The sequence below is a fragment of the Lytechinus variegatus genome, chromosome 9 (genome assembly GCF_018143015.1).
Source record: "Lytechinus variegatus isolate NC3 chromosome 9, Lvar_3.0, whole genome shotgun sequence".
NCBI classification, from domain to species: Eukaryota; Metazoa; Echinodermata; class Echinoidea; order Temnopleuroida; family Toxopneustidae; genus Lytechinus; species Lytechinus variegatus.
The window spans coordinates 38,241,969-38,262,994 of NC_054748.1; the positions used below are offsets into that span (position 1 = coordinate 38,241,969).

The following is a 21,026-nucleotide window of genomic DNA, read 5'->3' on the forward strand; positions in this document are numbered from 1 at the left end:
GTGCAGAAAGGGTCCCGTTATCACACATGAGCTCTGTTACAATACCCATACCGGTAGAGTAGCCAATGTTACAGGCTATAAAGATACTTGCATCATGGTCCAAAGAATCAGATGTTTGATTTGAGAAAGGAATTGCATCTACGTCACAGTTTTCTATAAGAGGGGAAAAAAGGATACCTCGGTAACAATATTACCAACAAAAATAACATACTTATTATTTAATCAGTTAGAGCCCCCCCCAAAAAAAATTGCCCTTTGAGAAAGGAATTGCATCTACGTCACAGTTTTCTATAAGAGGGGAAAAAAGGATACCTCGGTAACAATATTACCAACAAAAATAACATACTTATTATTTAATCAGTTAGAGCCCCCCCCAAAAAAAATTGCCCTTGGAATATTTGTAAAGGAAAAAAAATGTTATATACTAGAAATATTTATGACAGAAAAATGCCCCAAAAAAAGCAAGCATCTTTTGCAAATTAATTCTTAAAATGAGTAAAGTTAAATAATACTCAGTTCTTAATTTCAAACCCCAGTGAGTCAAAATGGCACATTAAAAAAAGCCAGTTTGAAAATCTAGATTGTCTGAATAAATCAATTCTTTTGAATTGGCAGATTTATCCAAGATTGATAGGATCTTACCATAACAGATAGGAACAGGTGCAGAAAGGGTCCCGTTATCACACATGAGCTCTGTTACAATACCCATACCGGTAGAGTAGCCAATGTTACAGGCTATAACGATACTTGCATCATGGTCCAAAGAATCAGATGTTGTTTGATTTGAGAAAGGAATTGCATCTACGTCACAGTTTTCTATAAGAGGGGAAAAAATGATACTTCGGTAACAATATTACCAACAAAAATATAACATACTTATTATTTAACCAATTAGAGCCTCCCCAAAAAACTTGCCTTTGTAATATTTGTAAATAATTTTTTTTAACATACTAGAAATATTTATGACAGTAGAATGCCAAAAAATAGCAAGCATCTTTTACAAATTAATTCTTAAAATGAGTAAAGTAAAATAATACTCAGTTCTTAATTTCAAAACTCCCGTAAGTCAAAATGGCACATTAAAAAAAGCCAGTTTGAAAATCTAGATTGTCTGAATTGTTACAGAGTAGAAGAATTGTAAAAGCAATTACATTAATCCATTAGTTATTTCCTCTTTAAGGATAGCCAAGAATGATAAAGAACAATCCAGAATGTCTTTGTAAAAGTTTTTTGTTATGCAGGCCTTGCCTTTTTAAAGGCCAAGGAATTTTATTGTTGAATAGGGAAAAGCCAAAGAATAGAATTGTATTGGTAGTGGAAATAAATAGGCTTAGGTATTTTGTTGACACATGTTTATTTCACTGAGGTCATTCAAGAGTCTTCCAGAATGTGATTACTCCAGAAAGGAGAATGTTCTTTTAAAAGACAATACCAGAAGCTTCCATAATAGTGAATACTATATAGAAGCCTCTAGAATAGTGAATTTTAGAATGATCTAGAATAGTTGTAATTAGTATATAAAGCTGGCAGATTCTTCAAGGACATCATCACATCATATGAGATCACTTCACCAGATCAGATCAGCGCTAAGAGTTTCACGCCAGACTTTACGTTCAGAGCATACTTCATTACCACCTGGAATATTTACCCGTCATCAATGAACTGTTTGCAATTATTTTGAGAGAGGAATTCTCAGTTCTCATCGAGATTATCAACCTGTTTTATTGAACACTCTTCAACCCATGGATTGCTGAAATTAACTGTTAATCATCATCAACATCGTCTTCATGGACACTTCAACTCATTACAGTGACTCTTATTATTCATCGAACTTCAACATCAGTTTCATCATCGCCATCATTAATAAGGAATCCTCCCAGCCTACCTGGAATATATATTGGACTATCATAACTGTGAAATATAACCCTGGATTGTACATCAGACACTTCAAGAGATTGATGTAAGATTATTTTGTTTTATTTTAAGTACATGATCAATTTCCTGTAATAAAAAAAAAAGGGAAATTAAATTTCAAATCTTCTTTGTTATTTGTTGCAGTATCGTAACAGAATAAATCAATTCTTTTGAATTGGCAGATTTATCCAAGATTGATAGGATCTTACCATAACAGATTGGAACAGGTGCAGAAAGGGTCCCGTTATCACACATGAGCTCTGTTACAATACCCATACCGGTAGAGTAGCCAATGTTACAGGCTATAACGATACTTGCATCATGGTCCAAAGAATCAGATGTTGTTTGATTTGAGAAAGGAATTGCATCTATGTCACAGTTTTCTATAAGAGGGGAAAAAATGATACCTCGGTAAGAATATTACCAACAAAAATAACATACTCATTATTTAACCAATTAGAGCCTCCCAAAAAACTTGCCTTTGTAATATTTGTAAAGAATAATTTGTAACATACTAGAAATATTTATGACAGTAGAATGCCAAAAAATAGCAAGCATCTTTTACAAACTAATTGTTAAAATGAGTAAAGTAAAATAATACTCAGTTCTTAATTTCAAAACATGACGAAAAACTTCCATTTGAGAACACTATACCCCAGTTCCCCTTCTCATCAATTCTCTTCTCCAAGTACAACAAACCGTAACTGCCTCAAGCAAGCAATTTAAGTATCAAAACACCTGTTTCTTGACGTTGGTCCGAAGATAACACAACAGCCCGGCATATACAGTCACAGCAGGAGGTCACACACGATGGGATGCATGCGCAGTGCTGAGTGCGGTCCCTGTAAGCATGCCGTCATTTTTATTTGCTTACTTTCCTTATTTTGAGGTCAATTTTCTTCGTTCGAAATTGAAAATGGACTAACATTGGATTACTGAATACAATATGCCTTTGAAAACGTGATTGAATATGGAATACAAAAATTTCATTCCGAAGGTCCTACTACAGGCATAAAAGTCTTACGTAATAGCAGAGCTGTTGTTTATCTTTTTGTCCTTCGCTCAACGCCAATATACTGGCCTGTGGGGTGAAATTGAGACAGCAGGGATTACCCCTGGATTACTTGGACAAGCGCGGTTGATAAGGGCTTGGAAATGATTTTTAAGAGATCCAAATGGGAAATAGGGTATAACACCGCAGTTTGCAATCTGAACTGCGGTCTTTCTCCAAAGGGGGGTTTGACGTAATGACCCCAGTAAGTCAAAATGGCACATTAAAAAAAGCCAGTTTGAAAATCTAGATTGTCTGAATAAATCAATTCTTTTAAATTGGCAGATTTATCCAAGATTGATAGGATCTTACCATAACAGATTGGAACAGGTGCAGAAAGGGTCCCGTTATCACACATGAGCTCTGTTACAATACCCATACCAGTAGAGTAGCCAATGTTACAGGCTATAATGATACTCGCATCATGGTCCAACAAATCAGTCATTGTTTGATTTGAGAAAGGAATTGCATCTATTTCACAGTTTTCTGTAAGAGGGAAAAAGGGGATACCTGAGTAACATATTAAAAACAATGAGAACAAACTTAAATCTTATCTAATTCAATTCAATTCAATTCTTTATTCCATTTCCATTAACCCTAATTCTCCCGGGGGGGGGGCATAATGGCCCCCTCCTCAACAATTTTCGCGATATATCTGCTGCGCGAATTTTTTCACCTCGCAGCTCACTGACTTTTTACATTCAAGTCTGGCGCAAATTTTGAGACCAAAGTTGTGACGCCCGGGTACGCGGTTACGACATTACGCAACATTATGCAAGTGCTTGTCAGACCCAAAATTACTCATAAACGTGATTTCATGTACAAATTCAATGCAAATTGCATATTTAGCCAAAATTCATAAATGTATCATTATTTCTACTGTTACTGATTAAACTTAATTAATTTTGCCTTGTTTATGATCAGAATTATGTCTGGAACAATTTCCATTGAAAAAACAATAAAAAACAAAGAAATACATAAGAAATTCATAAAACAATAAAATACATCAGAAATTTATTTCCAAACCAAAGTTTTTTTGAATTACGATTGTTAAGAATGCTACAAAGAAAATTTTTACCAAAAATTAGCATTCTAGGAGCTTTATTTAGTGAATTAGAGCAAAAAGTATGATTTATGCATAAATTAGCATAATTAATTCATATAAAATAAAATCTCATTATTTTGGAAAATTTTACCATACAGCCTTGTAGATTACATCGCACACTACCAGCGTGCAAATTTTTGCGTCGCTCGCGCGATCGGCGGCCGAGATCTTAAGGGGGGGGCCATAATGCCCCCGGCCCCCCCGGGAATGACAAGAATCAAAATACCCCGGGAGATTTAGGGTTAAAAAACATAATATAAAGTAATACAAATCAAGTACAATTTTACATACGAGCATTACTTCGTAAAACAAAAGCAGTATAATATTGAGCATAAATTGAAATGAGGAGGGTCCACTAAAAAGCAAAGCTTGTAAAGTGTGGATCCCCCTTGGAAATGAAGAAAATATAATCGACTTCATATATTACATTTATGTGTATATATACAGGAAACAAAAAAGAGAAGGAACAATTAGGCCCCCAAAATGTTTTGCAATTGAATTTTGTTCAAAGAAATATTTGTCAAAAATACAAGATAGGTATATATCAGGATGAAATGACCCAAAAAGAGGGCAGGTTTCTTCTAGGATTCAATCATTGAAGTATATTAAATATACAAATGGTCAGCTCTTAGGCACATAATACAATCACATCCCCATAAAGACAAAATGGCACATTATAAAAAGAAGGTTTGCAAATCTACATGTACATTCTCCCAAAAACCAATATATATGGCAGCTTTATTCATCATTAAAAGGATCTTACCATAACAGACAGGAGGAGGTGCAGAAAGGGTCCCGTTATCACACATGAGCTCTGTTACAATACCCATACCGGTAGAGTAGCCAATGTTACAGGCTATAACGACACTTGCATCATGGTCCAAAGAATCAGCCATTGTTTGATTTGAGAAAGGAATTGCATCTATTTCACAGTTTTCTGTAAGAGGGGAAAAAAGGGATGCCTCAGTAAGAATATCAACAATGATAAGAAACTTAATTCTTATTTCAATGAGGGCCAAAAAACTTGCTTTTCACATATTTTTTAAAAAAAAAAACATACAAGAAATATTTGAGAATAGAATGCCAAAAGCCAAATGCTTAAAGTATGTGAATAAACAAATGATCAGTTCTTAAGTTAGCTAAAACAATCACAACCCCATAAACACACAAAAAAAAACATTCACATTAGCAAAATATTTTGCAAATCTCCTGACATAACCTTATGGTGAAATAACAACAAAGAACCCGGTAGTCAATGAATTGAAGGCTAGACCAACTTAATTAAAAAGAAATCTACAAAACTTTGCAATGTCTGGGTTTGGAATAGAACGAAGAACGCATGCGCAAGAGTGACTTAATTCAAATTCATCATATTCCTCCCTCAAAAAGGAGCAGTAGTAGTAGTTGTAGAAGCAATAGTACATGTAGTTGTAGGAGTACACTGTAGTGGTAGTAATACTAGCAGGAGCAGTAGACAGACAGGTAGATAGATATAGATAAATCGTTGGATGATGAAAGTTAGACAATTATTGCGGCTAAGGCCGAATTGCTATCTCTTTACAAGGTAATAATGGTACGAAAGTCGCTCGAACAACATATACATGGATTGAGTAGAAGAAATAACCAGTTGTCTCACGATGTATCAAACGTAGTAAGGAGAGCGACGTTTTGTCTGCAAGCTGCTAGACTTGGTCAGGAATTGAGCAGACGCTGCTGCACAGGGGTTATACAGCGTCCGGAGCTATTGCCTGGCTCTGCTCGGGTGTGAGCTATTGGTGCGCCTAAGCCGAACATCCCGGCGATGTTCCTTTATGCGTCCCCCCCCAAGGTCTACCAGTCTCACCGATGTTGACTTTGTCGCAAGCTGAGCATGGGGTCTTACAAACAACGCCATCGCATCTGTCGGAGATCGGGCGGTCTTTCGGACGGACCAGCTGGCTACAGATGCTGTCGGACTTGAATATAACTCGGATGCCATAAGCAATGTACTGATCGGTATGCGTGGGCTTCCTGTATACAGTGGTGTACAATCGGCCGCTGGTGTCACGGTGCACCATAGTGTCGAGAAAGGCAATGCGCTCGTTGCAGCAGCAGCATCCTTGCTCATTGCCTGACGAAGTCTAGCAGCTTGCACACGAAACTTCGCTCTCCTACAACGTTTGATAGATCGATCATGAGACAACTGGTTATTTCTATTACTCAATCCTTCACCAAGATGAACCTCTTCCACATCAACATATATATGTACAGATAAAGGGATGAAGGAGAAAAGGAGAAACATTAACTCACCTGTGGTAATAACTGGTGTAGTTTTTTCTGTTGTTGTGTCAGGTGATGTGGTTTCTTCAGTCGTTGGATCAGTTGGTGTAGTTTCTACTGTTGTTGTATAAAATGGTAATCAGTGAAATATACATATTAATGATAATTAAGTCATAAATTTTCATCATTATTATTATCATCTGATATGTAATCTAATGCCCAGTTGAATATAATAATCAGGAAAGAAAATAATATTCTTTTAGAGAGCAAACACCCCTAAAATAACCACCAACCTAACCCATAGCATATAGAAATGTACAATTATTACTGTTAATATTAGAAGTGGTCAGTGTCATGGGTCTTGGATGCAATCCTCGGGTCAAGTGTGGTTGAGGCCGGGTCTAGGCCAGGAGAATTCTAGGGTATGTAAATCTGGAGTGCAAATGCTGAATGTTGACAGCTTCTCTAAAAATGCTTAGTATGTGAATAAACAAATGATCAGTTCTTAAGTTAGCTAAAACAATCACAACCCCATAAACGCAAAAAAACCACATTCACAAAAGCAAAATATTTTGCAAATCTCCTTACATGACCTTATAGTTAAATAACAAAAAAGAACCCGGTAGTCAATGAATTGAAGGCTAGACCAACTTAATTAAAAAGAAATCTGCGAAACATTGCAATGTCAGGGTTTGGATCAGAACGAAGAGCGCATTCGCAAGAGTGATTTAATTCAAATACATCATATTCCTCCCTCAAAAAGGAGCAGTAGTAGTAGTTGTAGAGGTAATAGTACATGTAGTTGTAGGAGTAGTGGTAAACTGTAGTGGAAGTAATACTAGCAGGAGCAGTAGACAGATAGGTAGATAGATATATAGATATAGATAAATCGTTTGATGATGAAAGTTAGACCATTATTGCGGCTAAGGCCGAATTGCTAACTCTTTACAAGGTAATAATGGCACAAAAGTCACTCGAACAACATATACATGGATTGAGTAGAAGAAATAACCAGCTGTCTCACGATGTATCAAACGTAGTAGGAGAGCAACGTTTCGTCTGCAAGCTGCTAGACTTCGTCAGGCAATGAGCAATGACTCTGCTGCGCAGCTAGGGTTATACAGCGTCCGGAGCTATTGTCTAGCTCCGCTCGGGTGTGAGCTGCGCTGTGATTGGCCGAAGATGCTGGCCAAACAGGGTCCGCGCTGGTGCTTAGTGCCTGCTGGAGGGTGCACCGCTCTGTGACTGGCAGATGCAGCCGGCCATCAGCGTCCGCGCTGGTGTCAGGCACCCGACGGTGCGGGAGCCGCGCGCTGTGAACGGTGGATGCAGTATGCCGTCGGATGGTAGGTAACCATTCATCAAGGATCTCAATACCGCTGTCCCTGTTGATATTGCTCAGGTGCAAACTGATCTGAATCGCTTCCTTAATCCGCCGCGTATACCAATGCTTATCACTAGCGATGCAGCTTACCTCATCCCAGTTAGGCGGATGATCGAAGGCCCAAGCATGAAGTTCTGCAACAGCAGATCTGCGCCTAAGCCAAACATCCCGGCGATGTTCCTTTATGCGTCCCCCCAAGGTCTACCGGTCTCACCGATGTAGACTTTGTCGCAAGGTGAGCATGGGGGTCTCATAAACAACCCTATCGCATCTGTCGGGGATCGGGCAGTCTTTCGGACGGACCAGCTGGCTACAGATGCTGTCGGACTTGAATATAACTCGGATGCCATAAGCAATGTACTGATCGGTGTGCGTGGGCTTCCTGTATACAGTGGTGTACAATCGGCCGCTGGTGTCACGGTGCACCATAGTATCGAGAAAGGCAATGCGCTCGTTGGAGCAGCAGCATCCGTGCTCATTGCCTGATAAAGTCTAGCAGCATGCAGACGAAACTTCGCTCTCCTACTACGTTTGATACATCATGAGACAACTGGTTATTTCTTTTACTCAATCCTTCACCACGATGAACCTCTTCCACATTAACATATACATGTACAGATAGAGGGATGAAAGAGAAAAGGAGAAACATTAACGCACCAGTGGTTGTAACTGGTGTAGTTTCTTCTGTTGTTGTGTCAGGTGATGTGGTTTCTTCAGTCGTTGGATCAGTTGGTGTAGTTTCTACTGTTGTTGTATAAAATGGTTATCAGTGAAATATACATATAAATGATAATTAAGTCATACATTTTTTCATCTGGTATGTATTCTAATGCCCAGTAGAATATAATAATCAGGAAAGAAGTTAATATTCTTTTAGAGAGCAAACACCCCTAAAATAACAACCAACCCAACCCATAGCATATAGAAATGTACAATTATTACTGTTAATATTAGAAGTGGTCAGTGTCGTGGGTCTCGAGGCCGTAAAATCGTCCTCGGCCTCTTCCTTGGACGCAATCCTCGGGTCAAGGGTGGTTGAGGCCAGGTCTAGGCTGGGAGAATTCTAGGGTATGTAAATCTGGAGTGCAAATGCTGAATGTTGACAGTTTCTCTAAAATATTATTGAAACTAGTAAAAAAAGAGAGAGAGTCGATTGTCGAGTAAGCCCATCCATCTGTATGAGTATGCCCTTCACTCTTACTTTCATCTGTCTTTCTATTTTGTTCTTGATGTCGAACCCAATTGATGCAGCGCAGTAGCCGCACTGCATGTATGCTGCACTAACAATTATGACATGACGGAGTCTCGACTTTGCAATGCTACTAGGATATCCTAGGACTGCATGTATAACAAGTGGAACACCTCTGGCTGTCTTGCCTGTGTAACGCAATTCAATAGAGCAGCAGTGCTGACTTTGAAAACAGCTATTCAATAATTATTCACAAAAGATAAAACTCATATGATAATAAAATAGTATGTCCATTGACCCAACATGACCTTTAACTATGATCATGTGAACGAAGACGTGTGAAAAACAATAATTCATACGTGATTACCCTTACATGTTTCATGACCTACATGTATACATGTAGATTCAAAAAATTTCTCAGTTCTGATGCCAATTCCACAAATACCCCCAAAACAGCCAAAGTTCATTGACCCCAAATGAACATTAATCTTGGTCATGTAACCTAAAAAACACAAAGGATATTCAGGGATATATGTTCACTCTTATGTCCAAGTTTCATAAACTATAAATCAATAAACTTTTAAACTTATAATGACAATTCCACAAATACCCCCAAACATTATCAAAGTTCGTTGACCCTAATGACCTTTGACCTTGGTCATGTGACCTGAAACTCACACAGGATGTTCAGGGATACTTAATAGCTCATATGTCTAAGTTTCATGAACAAGATCTATAAACTTTTAAAGTTATGATGACAATTCCACAAATATCTCCAACATTATCAGAGTTGTAACATACTAGAAATATTCATGACAGTAAAATGCCTAAAAAGAACAAAAATCTTTTGGAAATTAAGCCTTAAAATGAATTAAGTAAAAAAAAAATACTCAGTTCTTAATTTCACATTCCCAAGTAAGTCAAAATGGCACATTCCAAAAAGCCAGTTTAAAAATCTAGTTTGTGTGAATAAATCAATTCTTGTGAATTGGCAGATTTATCCAAGATTGATAGGATCTTACCATAACAGATAGGAACAGGTGCAGAAAGGGTACCGTTATCACACATGAGCTCTGTTAGAGTACCCATACCAGTAGAGTAGCCAATGTTACAGGCTACAACAAGTCTTGCATCATGGTCCAAAGAATCAGATGTTGTTTGATTTGAGAAAGGAATTGCATCTACGTCACAGTTTTCTATAAGAGGGGAAAAAAGGATACCTCGGTATCATTATTACCAACAAAAATGACATACTTATTATTTAATAAATTAGAGCCTCCCCCCCAAAAAACTTGCCTTTTTAGTATTTGTAAATAATTTTTTTTAACATGCTAGAAATATTTATGACAGTGAAATGCCCCCCAAAAGCAGGCATCTTTTACAAATTAATTCTTAACATGAGTAAAGTAAAATAATACTCAGTTCTTAATTTCAAATGACCCCAGTAAGTCAAAATGGCACATTAAAAAAAGCCAGTTTGAAAATCTAGATTGTCTGAATAAATCAATTCTTTTAAATTGGCAGATTTATCCAAGATTGATAGGATCTTACCATAACAGATTGGAACAGGTGCAGAAAGGGTCCCGTTATCACACATGAGCTCTGTTACAATACCCATACCAGTAGAGTAGCCAATGTTACAGGCTATAATGATACTCGCATCATGGTCCAACAAATCAGTCATTGTTTGATTTGAGAAAGGAATGGCATCTATTTCACAGTTTTCTGTAAGAGGGAAAAAGGGGATACCTGAGTAACAAATTAAAAACAATGAGAACAAACTTAAATCTTATCTAATTCAATTGAATTCAATTCTTTATTCCATTTCCATTAAAAAACATAATACAAAGTAATATAAAGTAATACAAATCAAGTACAATTTTACATACGAGCATTACTTCGTAAAACAAAAGCTGTATAATATTGAGCATAAATGGAAATGAGGGGGGTCCACTAAAAAGCAAAGCTTGTAAAGTGTGGGTCCCCCTTGGAAATGAAGAAAATATAATCGACTTCATATAATTCATATATGCGTATATATACAGAAAACAAAAAAGAGAAGGAACAATTTATTAGGCCCCCCAAAATGTTTTGCAATTGAATTTTGTTCAAAGAAATATTTGTCAAAAATACATAATAGGTATATATCAGAATGAAACATGACGAAAATCTTGTGTTTAAGAGCAGTATACCCCAAGTTTCCCTTATCATCAAATCTCTTCTCAAAACCCTATTGCCCTCAAGCATGAAATTTAAGTATAGAAACACCTGTTTCTTGACCTCGGTCCGAAGATAATACACCCCAGCATCAACGGTCACAGCAGGGGGCCACACACGATGGATTAATATTGCAATGTGTGTTCTGGTGAGTGCATGGAGTTCCATGTATACACGCGTTGATAGAAACTTTTTTCTTCCTTTCTTTTTCTTTCTTTCTTTCTTTCTCTCTCTCTTCCTTCCTTCCTCCCTTCCTTTCTTTCGTTAAGACTGTATCGTTGCGCGAGTGAACGGCATGCATCCCATATTTTCTTGCTGTACGGACAGAAACTAGATGGGATGCATCGCGGTCCTTGCATGCTAAGCATACCGTAATTTCTATTCCGCATACTTTCCTTATTTCGAGGTCGATTTTCTTCGTTCGAAATTGAAAATGGACTAGTATTGGATGTCTGAATGTAATATGCCTTTGAAAACGTGATTAATATCGAATACAATAATTTCATTCCGAAGATCCTTCTACAGGCAGACAAGTCTTACGTAATAGCACAGCTGTTGTTTATCATTTCGTCCTTGGCTCAACGCTCGTTTAGCTGGCCCGTGGTGGTGAAATCAAGACAAGGGGATTACCTGGCCAAGATGGGTTTATCGGGGTTGGAAAAGTTGTTTGAGATTTCCCAAACGCAAAACGGGGTATGCGACCGCAGTTTGCAGTCCGAAGTGAGGTCGAGAATCAAACGGGAAATTTTCGTAATGTTACCCAAAAAGAGGGCAAGTTTCTTTTAGGATTTAATCATTGAAGTATATGAATATACAAATGGTCAGCTCTTAGGCACATAATACGATCACATCCCCATAAAGACAAAATGGCACATTATAAAAAGCCAGTTTGCAAATCTACATGTACATTCTCCGAAAAACCAATACTCTTAATATAGCAGCTTTATTCATCATTAAAAGGATCTTACCATAACAGACAGGAGGAGGTGCAGAAAGGGTCCCGTTATCACACATGAGCTCTGTTAAAATACCCATACCGGTAGAGTAGCCAATGTTACAGGCTATAACGACACTTGCATCATGGTCCAAAGAATCAGCCATTGTTTGATTTGAGAAAGGAATTGCATCTATTTCACAGTTTTCTGTAAGAGGGGAAAAAAGGGATGCCTCAGTAAGAATATCAACAATGATAAGAAACTTAATTCTTATTTCAATGAGGGCCAAAAAACTTGCTTTTCACATATTTAAAAAAAACATACAAGAAATATTTGAGAATAGAATGCCTAAAGCCAAATGCTTAAAGTATGTGAATAAATCAGTTCTTAAGTTAGCTAAAACAATCATAACCCCATTAACACACAAAAAAAACACATTCACATTAGCAAAATATTTGGCAAATCTCCTGACATGACCTTATGGTGAAATAACAACAAAGAACCCAGTAGTCAATGAATTGAAGGCTAGTCTCACTTAATTAAAAAGAAATCTGCGAAACATTGCAATGTCTAGGTTTGGATCAGAACGAAGAGCACATGTGCAAGAGTGACTTAATTCAAATTCATCATATTCCTCCCTCAAAAAGGAGCAGTAGTAGTAGTTGTAGAAGCAATAGTACATGTAGTTGTAGGAGTACACTGTAGTGGTAGTAATACTAGCAGGAGCAGTAGACAGACAGGTAGATAGATATAGATAAATCGTTGGATGATGAAAGTTAGACAATTATTGCGGCTAAGGCCGAATTGCTATCTCTTTACAAGGTAATAATGGTACGAAAGTCGCTCGAACAACATATACATGGATTGAGTAGAAGAAATAACCAGTTGTCTCACGATGTATCAAACGTAGTAAGGAGAGCGACGTTTTGTCTGCAAGCTGCTAGACTTGGTCAGGAATTGAGCAGACGCTGCTGCGCAGGGGTTATACAGCGTCCGGAGCTATTGCCTGGCTCTGCTCGGGTGTGAGCTATTGGTGCGCCTAAGCCGAACATCCCGGCGATGTTCCTTTATGCGTCCCCCCCCCCAAGGTCTACCAGTCTCACCGATGTTGACTTTGTCGCAAGCTGAGCATGGGGTCTTACAAACAACGCCATCGCATCTGTCGGAGATCGGGCGGTCTTTCGGACGGACCAGCTGGCTACAGATGCTGTCGGACTTGAATATAACTCGGATGCCATAAGCAATGTACTGATCGGTATGCGTGGGCTTCCTGTATACAGTGGTGTACAATCGGCCGCTGGTGTCACGGTGCACCATAGTGTCGAGAAAGGCAATGCGCTCGTTGCAGCAGCAGCATCCTTGCTCATTGCCTGACGAAGTCTAGCAGCTTGCACACGAAACTTCGCTCTCCTACAACGTTTGATAGATCGATCATGAGACAACTGGTTATTTCTATTACTCAATCCTTCACCAAGATGAACCTCTTCCACATCAACATATATATGTACAGATAAAGGGATGAAGGAGAAAAGGAGAAACATTAACTCACCTGTGGTAATAACTGGTGTAGTTTTTTCTGTTGTTGTGTCAGGTGATGTGGTTTCTTCAGTCGTTGGATCAGTTGGTGTAGTTTCTACTGTTGTTGTATAAAATGGTAATCAGTGAAATATACATATTAATGATAATTAAGTCATAAATTTTCATCATTATTATTATCATCTGATATGTAATCTAATGCCCAGTTGAATATAATAATCAGGAAAGAAAATAATATTCTTTTAGAGAGCAAACACCCCTAAAATAACCACCAACCTAACCCATAGCATATAGAAATGTACAATTATTACTGTTAATATTAGAAGTGGTCAGTGTCATGGGTCTTGGATGCAATCCTCGGGTCAAGTGTGGTTGAGGCCGGGTCTAGGCCAGGAGAATTCTAGGGTATGTAAATCTGGAGTGCAAATGCTGAATGTTGACAGCTTCTCTAAAAATGCTTAGTATGTGAATAAACAAATGATCAGTTCTTAAGTTAGCTAAAACAATCACAACCCCATAAACGCAAAAAAACCACATTCACAAAAGCAAAATATTTTGCAAATCTCCTTACATGACCTTATAGTTAAATAACAAAAAAGAACCCGGTAGTCAATGAATTGAAGGCTAGACCAACTTAATTAAAAAGAAATCTGCGAAACATTGCAATGTCAGGGTTTGGATCAGAACGAAGAGCGCATTCGCAAGAGTGATTTAATTCAAATACATCATATTCCTCCCTCAAAAAGGAGCAGTAGTAGTAGTTGTAGAGGTAATAGTACATGTAGTTGTAGGAGTAGTGGTAAACTGTAGTGGAAGTAATACTAGCAGGAGCAGTAGACAGATAGGTAGATAGATATATAGATATAGATAAATCGTTTGATGATGAAAGTTAGACCATTATTGCGGCTAAGGCCGAATTGCTAACTCTTTACAAGGTAATAATGGCACAAAAGTCACTCGAACAACATATACATGGATTGAGTAGAAGAAATAACCAGCTGTCTCACGATGTATCAAACGTAGTAGGAGAGCAACGTTTCGTCTGCAAGCTGCTAGACTTCGTCAGGCAATGAGCAATGACTCTGCTGCGCAGCTAGGGTTATACAGCGTCCGGAGCTATTGTCTAGCTCCGCTCGGGTGTGAGCTGCGCTGTGATTGGCCGAAGATGCTGGCCAAACAGGGTCCGCGCTGGTGCTTAGTGCCTGCTGGAGGGTGCACCGCTCTGTGACTGGCAGATGCAGCCGGCCATCAGCGTCCGCGCTGGTGTCAGGCACCCGACGGTGCGGGAGCCGCGCGCTGTGAACGGTGGATGCAGTATGCCGTCGGATGGTAGGTAACCATTCATCAAGGATCTCAATACCGCTGTCCCTGTTGATATTGCTCAGGTGCAAACTGATCTGAATCGCTTCCTTAATCCGCCGCGTATACCAATGCTTATCACTAGCGATGCAGCTTACCTCATCCCAGTTAGGCGGATGATCGAAGGCCCAAGCATGAAGTTCTGCAACAGCAGATCTGCGCCTAAGCCAAACATCCCGGCGATGTTCCTTTATGCGTCCCCCCAAGGTCTACCGGTCTCACCGATGTAGACTTTGTCGCAAGGTGAGCATGGGGGTCTCATAAACAACCCTATCGCATCTGTCGGGGATCGGGCAGTCTTTCGGACGGACCAGCTGGCTACAGATGCTGTCGGACTTGAATATAACTCGGATGCCATAAGCAATGTACTGATCGGTGTGCGTGGGCTTCCTGTATACAGTGGTGTACAATCGGCCGCTGGTGTCACGGTGCACCATAGTATCGAGAAAGGCAATGCGCTCGTTGGAGCAGCAGCATCCGTGCTCATTGCCTGATAAAGTCTAGCAGCATGCAGACGAAACTTCGCTCTCCTACTACGTTTGATACATCATGAGACAACTGGTTATTTCTTTTACTCAATCCTTCACCACGATGAACCTCTTCCACATTAACATATACATGTACAGATAGAGGGATGAAAGAGAAAAGGAGAAACATTAACGCACCAGTGGTTGTAACTGGTGTAGTTTCTTCTGTTGTTGTGTCAGGTGATGTGGTTTCTTCAGTCGTTGGATCAGTTGGTGTAGTTTCTACTGTTGTTGTATAAAATGGTTATCAGTGAAATATACATATAAATGATAATTAAGTCATACATTTTTTCATCTGGTATGTATTCTAATGCCCAGTAGAATATAATAATCAAGAAAAGTTAATATTCTTTTAGAATGCAAATGCCCTTAAAATAACAACCAACCCAACCCATAACATATAGAAATGTACAATTATTACTGTTAATATTAGAAGTGGTCAGTGTCGTGGGTCTCGAGGCCGTAAAATCGTCCTCGGCCTCTTCCTTGGACGCAATCCTCGGGTCAAGGGTGGTTGAGGCCAGGTCTAGGCTGGGAGAATTCTAGGGTATGTAAATCTGGAGTGCAAATGCTGAATGTTGACAGTTTCTCTAAAATATTATTGAAACTAGTAAAAAAAGAGAGAGAGTCGATTGTCGAGTAAGCCCATCCATCTGTATGAGTATGCCCTTCACTCTTACTTTCATCTGTCTTTCTATTTTGTTCTTGATGTCGAACCCAATTGATGCAGCGCAGTAGCCGCACTGCATGTATGCTGCACTAACAATTATGACATGACGGAGTCTCGACTTTGCAATGCTACTAGGATATCCTAGGACTGCATGTATAACAAGTGGAACACCTCTGGCTGTCTTGCCTGTGTAACGCAATTCAATACAGCAGCAGTGCTGACTTTGAAAACAGCTATTCAATAATTATTCACAAAAGAAAAAACTCATATGATAATAAAATAGTATGTCCATTGACCCAACATGACCTTTAACTATGATCATGTGAACGAAGACGTGTGAAAAACAATAATTCATACGTGATTACCCTTACATGTTTCATGACCTACATGTATACATGTAGATTCAAAAAATTTCTCAGTTCTGATGCCAATTCCACAAATACCCCCAAAACAGCCAAAGTTCATTGACCCCAAATGAACATTAATCTTGGTCATGTAACCTAAAAAACACAAAGGATATTCAGGGATATATGTTTACTCTTATGTCCAAGTTTCATAAACTATAAATCAATAAACTTTTAAAGTTATGATGACAATTCCACAAATACCCCCAAACATTATCAAAGTTCGTTGACCCTAATGACCTTTGACCTTGGTCATGTGACCTGAAACTCACACAGGATGTTCAGGGATACTTAATAGCTCATATGTCTAAGTTTCATGAACAAGATCTATAAACTTTTAAAGTTATGATGACAATTCCACAAATATCTCCAACATTATCAGAGTTGTAACATACTAGAAATATTCATGACAGTAAAATGCCTAAAAAGAACAAAAATCTTTTGGAAATTAAGCCTTAAAATGAATTAAGTAAAAAAAAAATACTCAGTTCTTAATTTCACATTCCCAAGTAAGTCAAAATGGCACATTCCAAAAAGCCAGTTTAAAAATCTAGTTTGTGTGAATAAATCAATTCTTGTGAATTGGCAGATTTATCCAAGATTGATAGGATCTTACCATAACAGATAGGAACAGGTGCAGAAAGGGTCCCGTTATCACACATGAGCTCTGTTAGAGTACCCATACCAGTAGAGTAGCCAATGTTACAGGCTACAACAAGTCTTGCATCATGGTCCAAAGAATCAGATGTTGTTTGATTTGAGAAAGGAATTGCATCTACGTCACAGTTTTCTATAAGAGGGGAAAAAAGGATACCTCGGTATCATTATTACCAACAAAAATGACATACTGATTATTTTATCAATTAGAGCCTCCCCCCAAAAAAACTTGCCTTTTTAGTATTTGTAAATAATTTTTTTTAACATGCTAGAAATATTTATGACAGTGAAATGCCCCCCAAAAGCAGGCATCTTTTACAAATTAATTCTTAACATGAGTAAAGTAAAATAATACTCAGTTCTTAATTTCAAATGACCCCAGTAAGTCAAAATGGCACATTAAAAAAGCAGTTTGAAAATCTAGATTGTCTGAATAAATCAATTCTTTTAAATTGGCAGATTTATCCAAGATTGATAGGATCTTACCATAACAGATTGGAACAGGTGCAGAAAGGGTCCCGTTATCACACATGAGCTCTGTTACAATACCCATACCAGTAGAGTAGCCAATGTTACAGGCTATAATGATACTCGCATCATGGTCCAACAAATCAGTCATTGTTTGATTTGAGAAAGGAATGGCATCTATTTCACAGTTTTCTGTAAGAGGGAAAAAGGGGATACCTGAGTAACAAATTAAAAACAATGAGAACAAACTTAAATCTTATCTAATTCAATTGAATTCAATTCTTTATTCCATTTCCATTAAAAAACATAATACAAAGTAATATAAAGTAATACAAATCAAGTACAATTTTACATACGAGCATTACTTCGTAAAACAAAAGCTGTATAATATTGAGCATAAATGGAAATGAGGGGGGTCCACTAAAAAGCAAAGCTTGTAAAGTGTGGGTCCCCCTTGGAAATGAAGAAAATATAATCGACTTCATATAATTCATATATGCGTATATATACAGAAAACAAAAAAGAGAAGGAACAATTTATTAGGCCCCCCAAAATGTTTTGCAATTGAATTTTGTTCAAAGAAATATTTGTCAAAAATACATAATAGGTATATATCAGAATGAAACATGACGAAAATCTTGTGTTTAAGAGCAGTATACCCAAGTTTCCCTTATCATCAAATCTCTTCTCAAAACCCTATTGCCCTCAAGCATGAAATTTAAGTATAGAAACACCTGTTTCTTGACCTCGGTCCGAAGATAATACACCCCAGCATCAACGGTCACAGCAGGGGGCCACACACGATGGATTAATATTGCAATGTGTGTTCTGGTGAGTGCATGGAGTTCCATGTATACACGCGTTGATAGAAACTTTTTTCTTCCTTTCTTTTTCTTTCTTTCTTTCTTTCTCTCTCTCTTCCTTCCTTCCTCCCTTCCTTTCTTTCGTTAAGACTGTATCGTTGCGCGAGTGAACGGCATGCATCCCATATTTTCTTGCTGTACGGACAGAAACTAGATGGGATGCATCGCGGTCCTTGCATGCTAAGCATACCGTAATTTCTATTCCGCATACTTTCCTTATTTCGAGGTCGATTTTCTTCGTTCGAAATTGAAAATGGACTAGTATTGGATGTCTGAATGTAATATGCCTTTGAAAACGTGATTAATATCGAATACAATAATTTCATTCCGAAGATCCTTCTACAGGCAGACAAGTCTTACGTAATAGCACAGCTGTTGTTTATCATTTCGTCCTTGGCTCAACGCTCGTTTAGCTGGCCCGTGGTGGTGAAATCAAGACAAGGGGATTACCTGGCCAAGATGGGTTTATCGGGGTTGGAAAAGTTGTTTGAGATTTCCCAAACGCAAAACGGGGTATGCGACCGCAGTTTGCAGTCCGAAGTGAGGTCGAGAATCAAACGGGAAATTTTCGTAATGTTACCCAAAAAGAGGGCAAGTTTCTTTTAGGATTTAATCATTGAAGTATATGAATATACAAATGGTCAGCTCTTAGGCACATAATACGATCACATCCCCATAAAGACAAAATGGCACATTATAAAAAGCCAGTTTGCAAATCTACATGTACATTCTCCGAAAAACCAATACTCTTAATATAGCAGCTTTATTCATCATTAAAAGGATCTTACCATAACAGACAGGAGGAGGTGCAGAAAGGGTCCCGTTATCACACATGAGCTCTGTTAAAATACCCATACCGGTAGAGTAGCCAATGTTACAGGCTATAACGACACTTGCATCATGGTCCAAAGAATCAGCCATTGTTTGATTTGAGAAAGGAATTGCATCTATTTCACAGTTTTCTGTAAGAGGGGAAAAAAGGGATGCCTCAGTAAGAATATCAACAATGATAAGAAACTTAATTCTTATTTCAATGAGGGCCAAAAAACTTGCTTTTCACATATTTAAAAAAAACATACAAGAAATATTTGAGAATAGAATGCCTAAAGCCAAATGCTTAAAGTATGTGAATAAATCAGTTCTTAAGTTAGCTAAAACAATCATAACCCCATTAACACACAAAAAAAACACATTCACATTAGCAAAATATTTGGCAAATCTCCTGACATGACCTTATGGTGAAATAACAACAAAGAACCCAGTAGTCAATGAATTGAAGGCTAGTCTCACTTAATTAAAAAGAAATCTGCGAAACATTGCAATGTCTAGGTTTGGATCAGAACAAAGAGCACATGTGCAAGAGTGACTTAATTCAAATTCATCATATTCCTCCCTCAAAAAGGAGCAGTAGTAGTAGTTGTAGAGGTAACAGTACATGTAGTTGTAGGAGTACACTGTAGTGGTAGTAATACTAGCAGGAGCAGTAGACAGACAGGTAGATAGATATAGATAAATCGTTGGATGATGAAAGTTAGACAATTATTGCGGCTAAGGCCGAATTGCTATCTCTTTACAAGGTAATAATGGTACGAAAGTCGCTCGAACAACATATACATGGATTGAGTAGAAGAAATAACCAGTTGTCTCACGATGTATCAAACGTAGTAAGGAGAGCGACGTTTTGTCTGCAAGCTGCTAGACTTGGTCAGGAATTGAGCAGACGCTGCTGCGCAGGGGTTATACAGCGTCCGGAGCTATTGCCTGGCTCTGCTCGGGTGTGAGCTATTGGTGCGCCTAAGCCGAACATCCCGGCGATGTTCCTTTATGCGTCCCCCCCCCCAAGGTCTACCAGTCTCACCGATGTTGACTTTGTCGCAAGCTGAGCATGGGGTCTTACAAACAACGCCATCGCATCTGTCGGAGATCGGGCGGTCTTTCGGACGGACCAGCTGGCTACAGATGCTGTCGGACTTGAATATAACTCGGATGCCATAAGCAATGTACTGATCGGTATGCGTGGGCTTCCTGTATACAGTGGTGTACAATCGGCCGCTGGTGTCACGGTGCACCATAGTGTCGAGAAAGGCAATGCGCTCGTTGCAGCAGCAGCATCCTTGCTCATTGCCTGACGAAGTCTAGCAGCTTGCACACGAAACTTCGCTCTCCTACAACGTTTGATAGATCGATCATGAGACAACTGGTTATTTCTATTACTCAATCCTTCACCAAGATGAACCTCTTCCACATCAACATATATATGTACAGATAAAGGGATGAAGGAGAAAAGGAGAAACATTAACTCACCTGTGGTAATAACTGGTGTAGTTTTTTCTGTTGTTGTGTCAGGTGATGTGGTTTCTTCAGTCGTTGGATCAGTTGGTGTAGTTTCTACTGTTGTTGTATAAAATGGTAATCAGTGAAATATACATATTAATGATAATTAAGTCATAAATTTTCATCATTATTATTATCATCTGATATGTAATCT

The 21,026-nt window shown here is 38.5% G+C and overlaps 1 protein-coding gene and 2 long non-coding RNA genes across 3 annotated transcripts; all 3 read right to left on the reverse strand.

Annotated features, from left to right (window-relative positions):
• Window positions 1-802: 802 nt before the first annotated feature.
• Window positions 803-4,870, reverse strand: LOC121421792. Its single transcript, XR_005971046.1, has 3 exons — window positions 4,834-4,870; window positions 3,278-3,451; window positions 803-816 (listed from the first exon to the last, which is right to left on the reverse strand). It is a non-coding gene; the product is annotated as an uncharacterized LOC121421792 (long non-coding RNA).
• Window positions 4,871-6,378: 1,508 nt separating this feature from the next.
• LOC121421799 lies at window positions 6,379-9,954 on the reverse strand. The gene is made up of 3 exons (XR_005971047.1): window positions 9,925-9,954; window positions 8,371-8,457; window positions 6,379-6,446 (listed from the first exon to the last, which is right to left on the reverse strand). It is a non-coding gene; the product is annotated as an uncharacterized LOC121421799 (long non-coding RNA).
• Window positions 9,955-13,417: 3,463 nt separating this feature from the next.
• On the reverse strand, window positions 13,418-19,357 carry LOC121422024 (cell wall protein DAN4-like). The gene is made up of 6 exons (XM_041616826.1): window positions 19,327-19,357; window positions 17,694-17,867; window positions 17,167-17,340; window positions 15,615-15,701; window positions 13,604-13,690; window positions 13,418-13,464 (listed from the first exon to the last, which is right to left on the reverse strand). Exons 2-6 carry the CDS (start codon window positions 17,824-17,826, stop codon window positions 13,418-13,420), a joined length of 528 nt encoding a protein of 175 aa, XP_041472760.1. The 5' UTR covers window positions 17,827-17,867; window positions 19,327-19,357.
• Between the last annotated feature and the right edge of the window lie 1,669 nt (window positions 19,358-21,026).

What these genes read in the sequence shown, in the direction of transcription:
- LOC121422024 (XM_041616826.1), bottom strand. Translation starts at nt 17,826, where the DNA reads ATGACTGATTTGTTGGACCATGATGCGAGTATCATTATAGCCTGTAAC. An exon ending in ACCTGTTCCAATCTGTTATG is followed by an intron (nt 17,341 to 17,693) that starts GTAAGATCCTAT and finishes CCCCTCTTATAG; the next exon opens with AAAACTGTGACGTAGATGCA. An exon ending in TACACCAGTTATTACCACAG is followed by an intron (nt 13,465 to 13,603) that starts GTGAGTTAATGT and finishes CAAACGTTGTAG; the next exon opens with GAGAGCGAAGTTTCGTGTGC.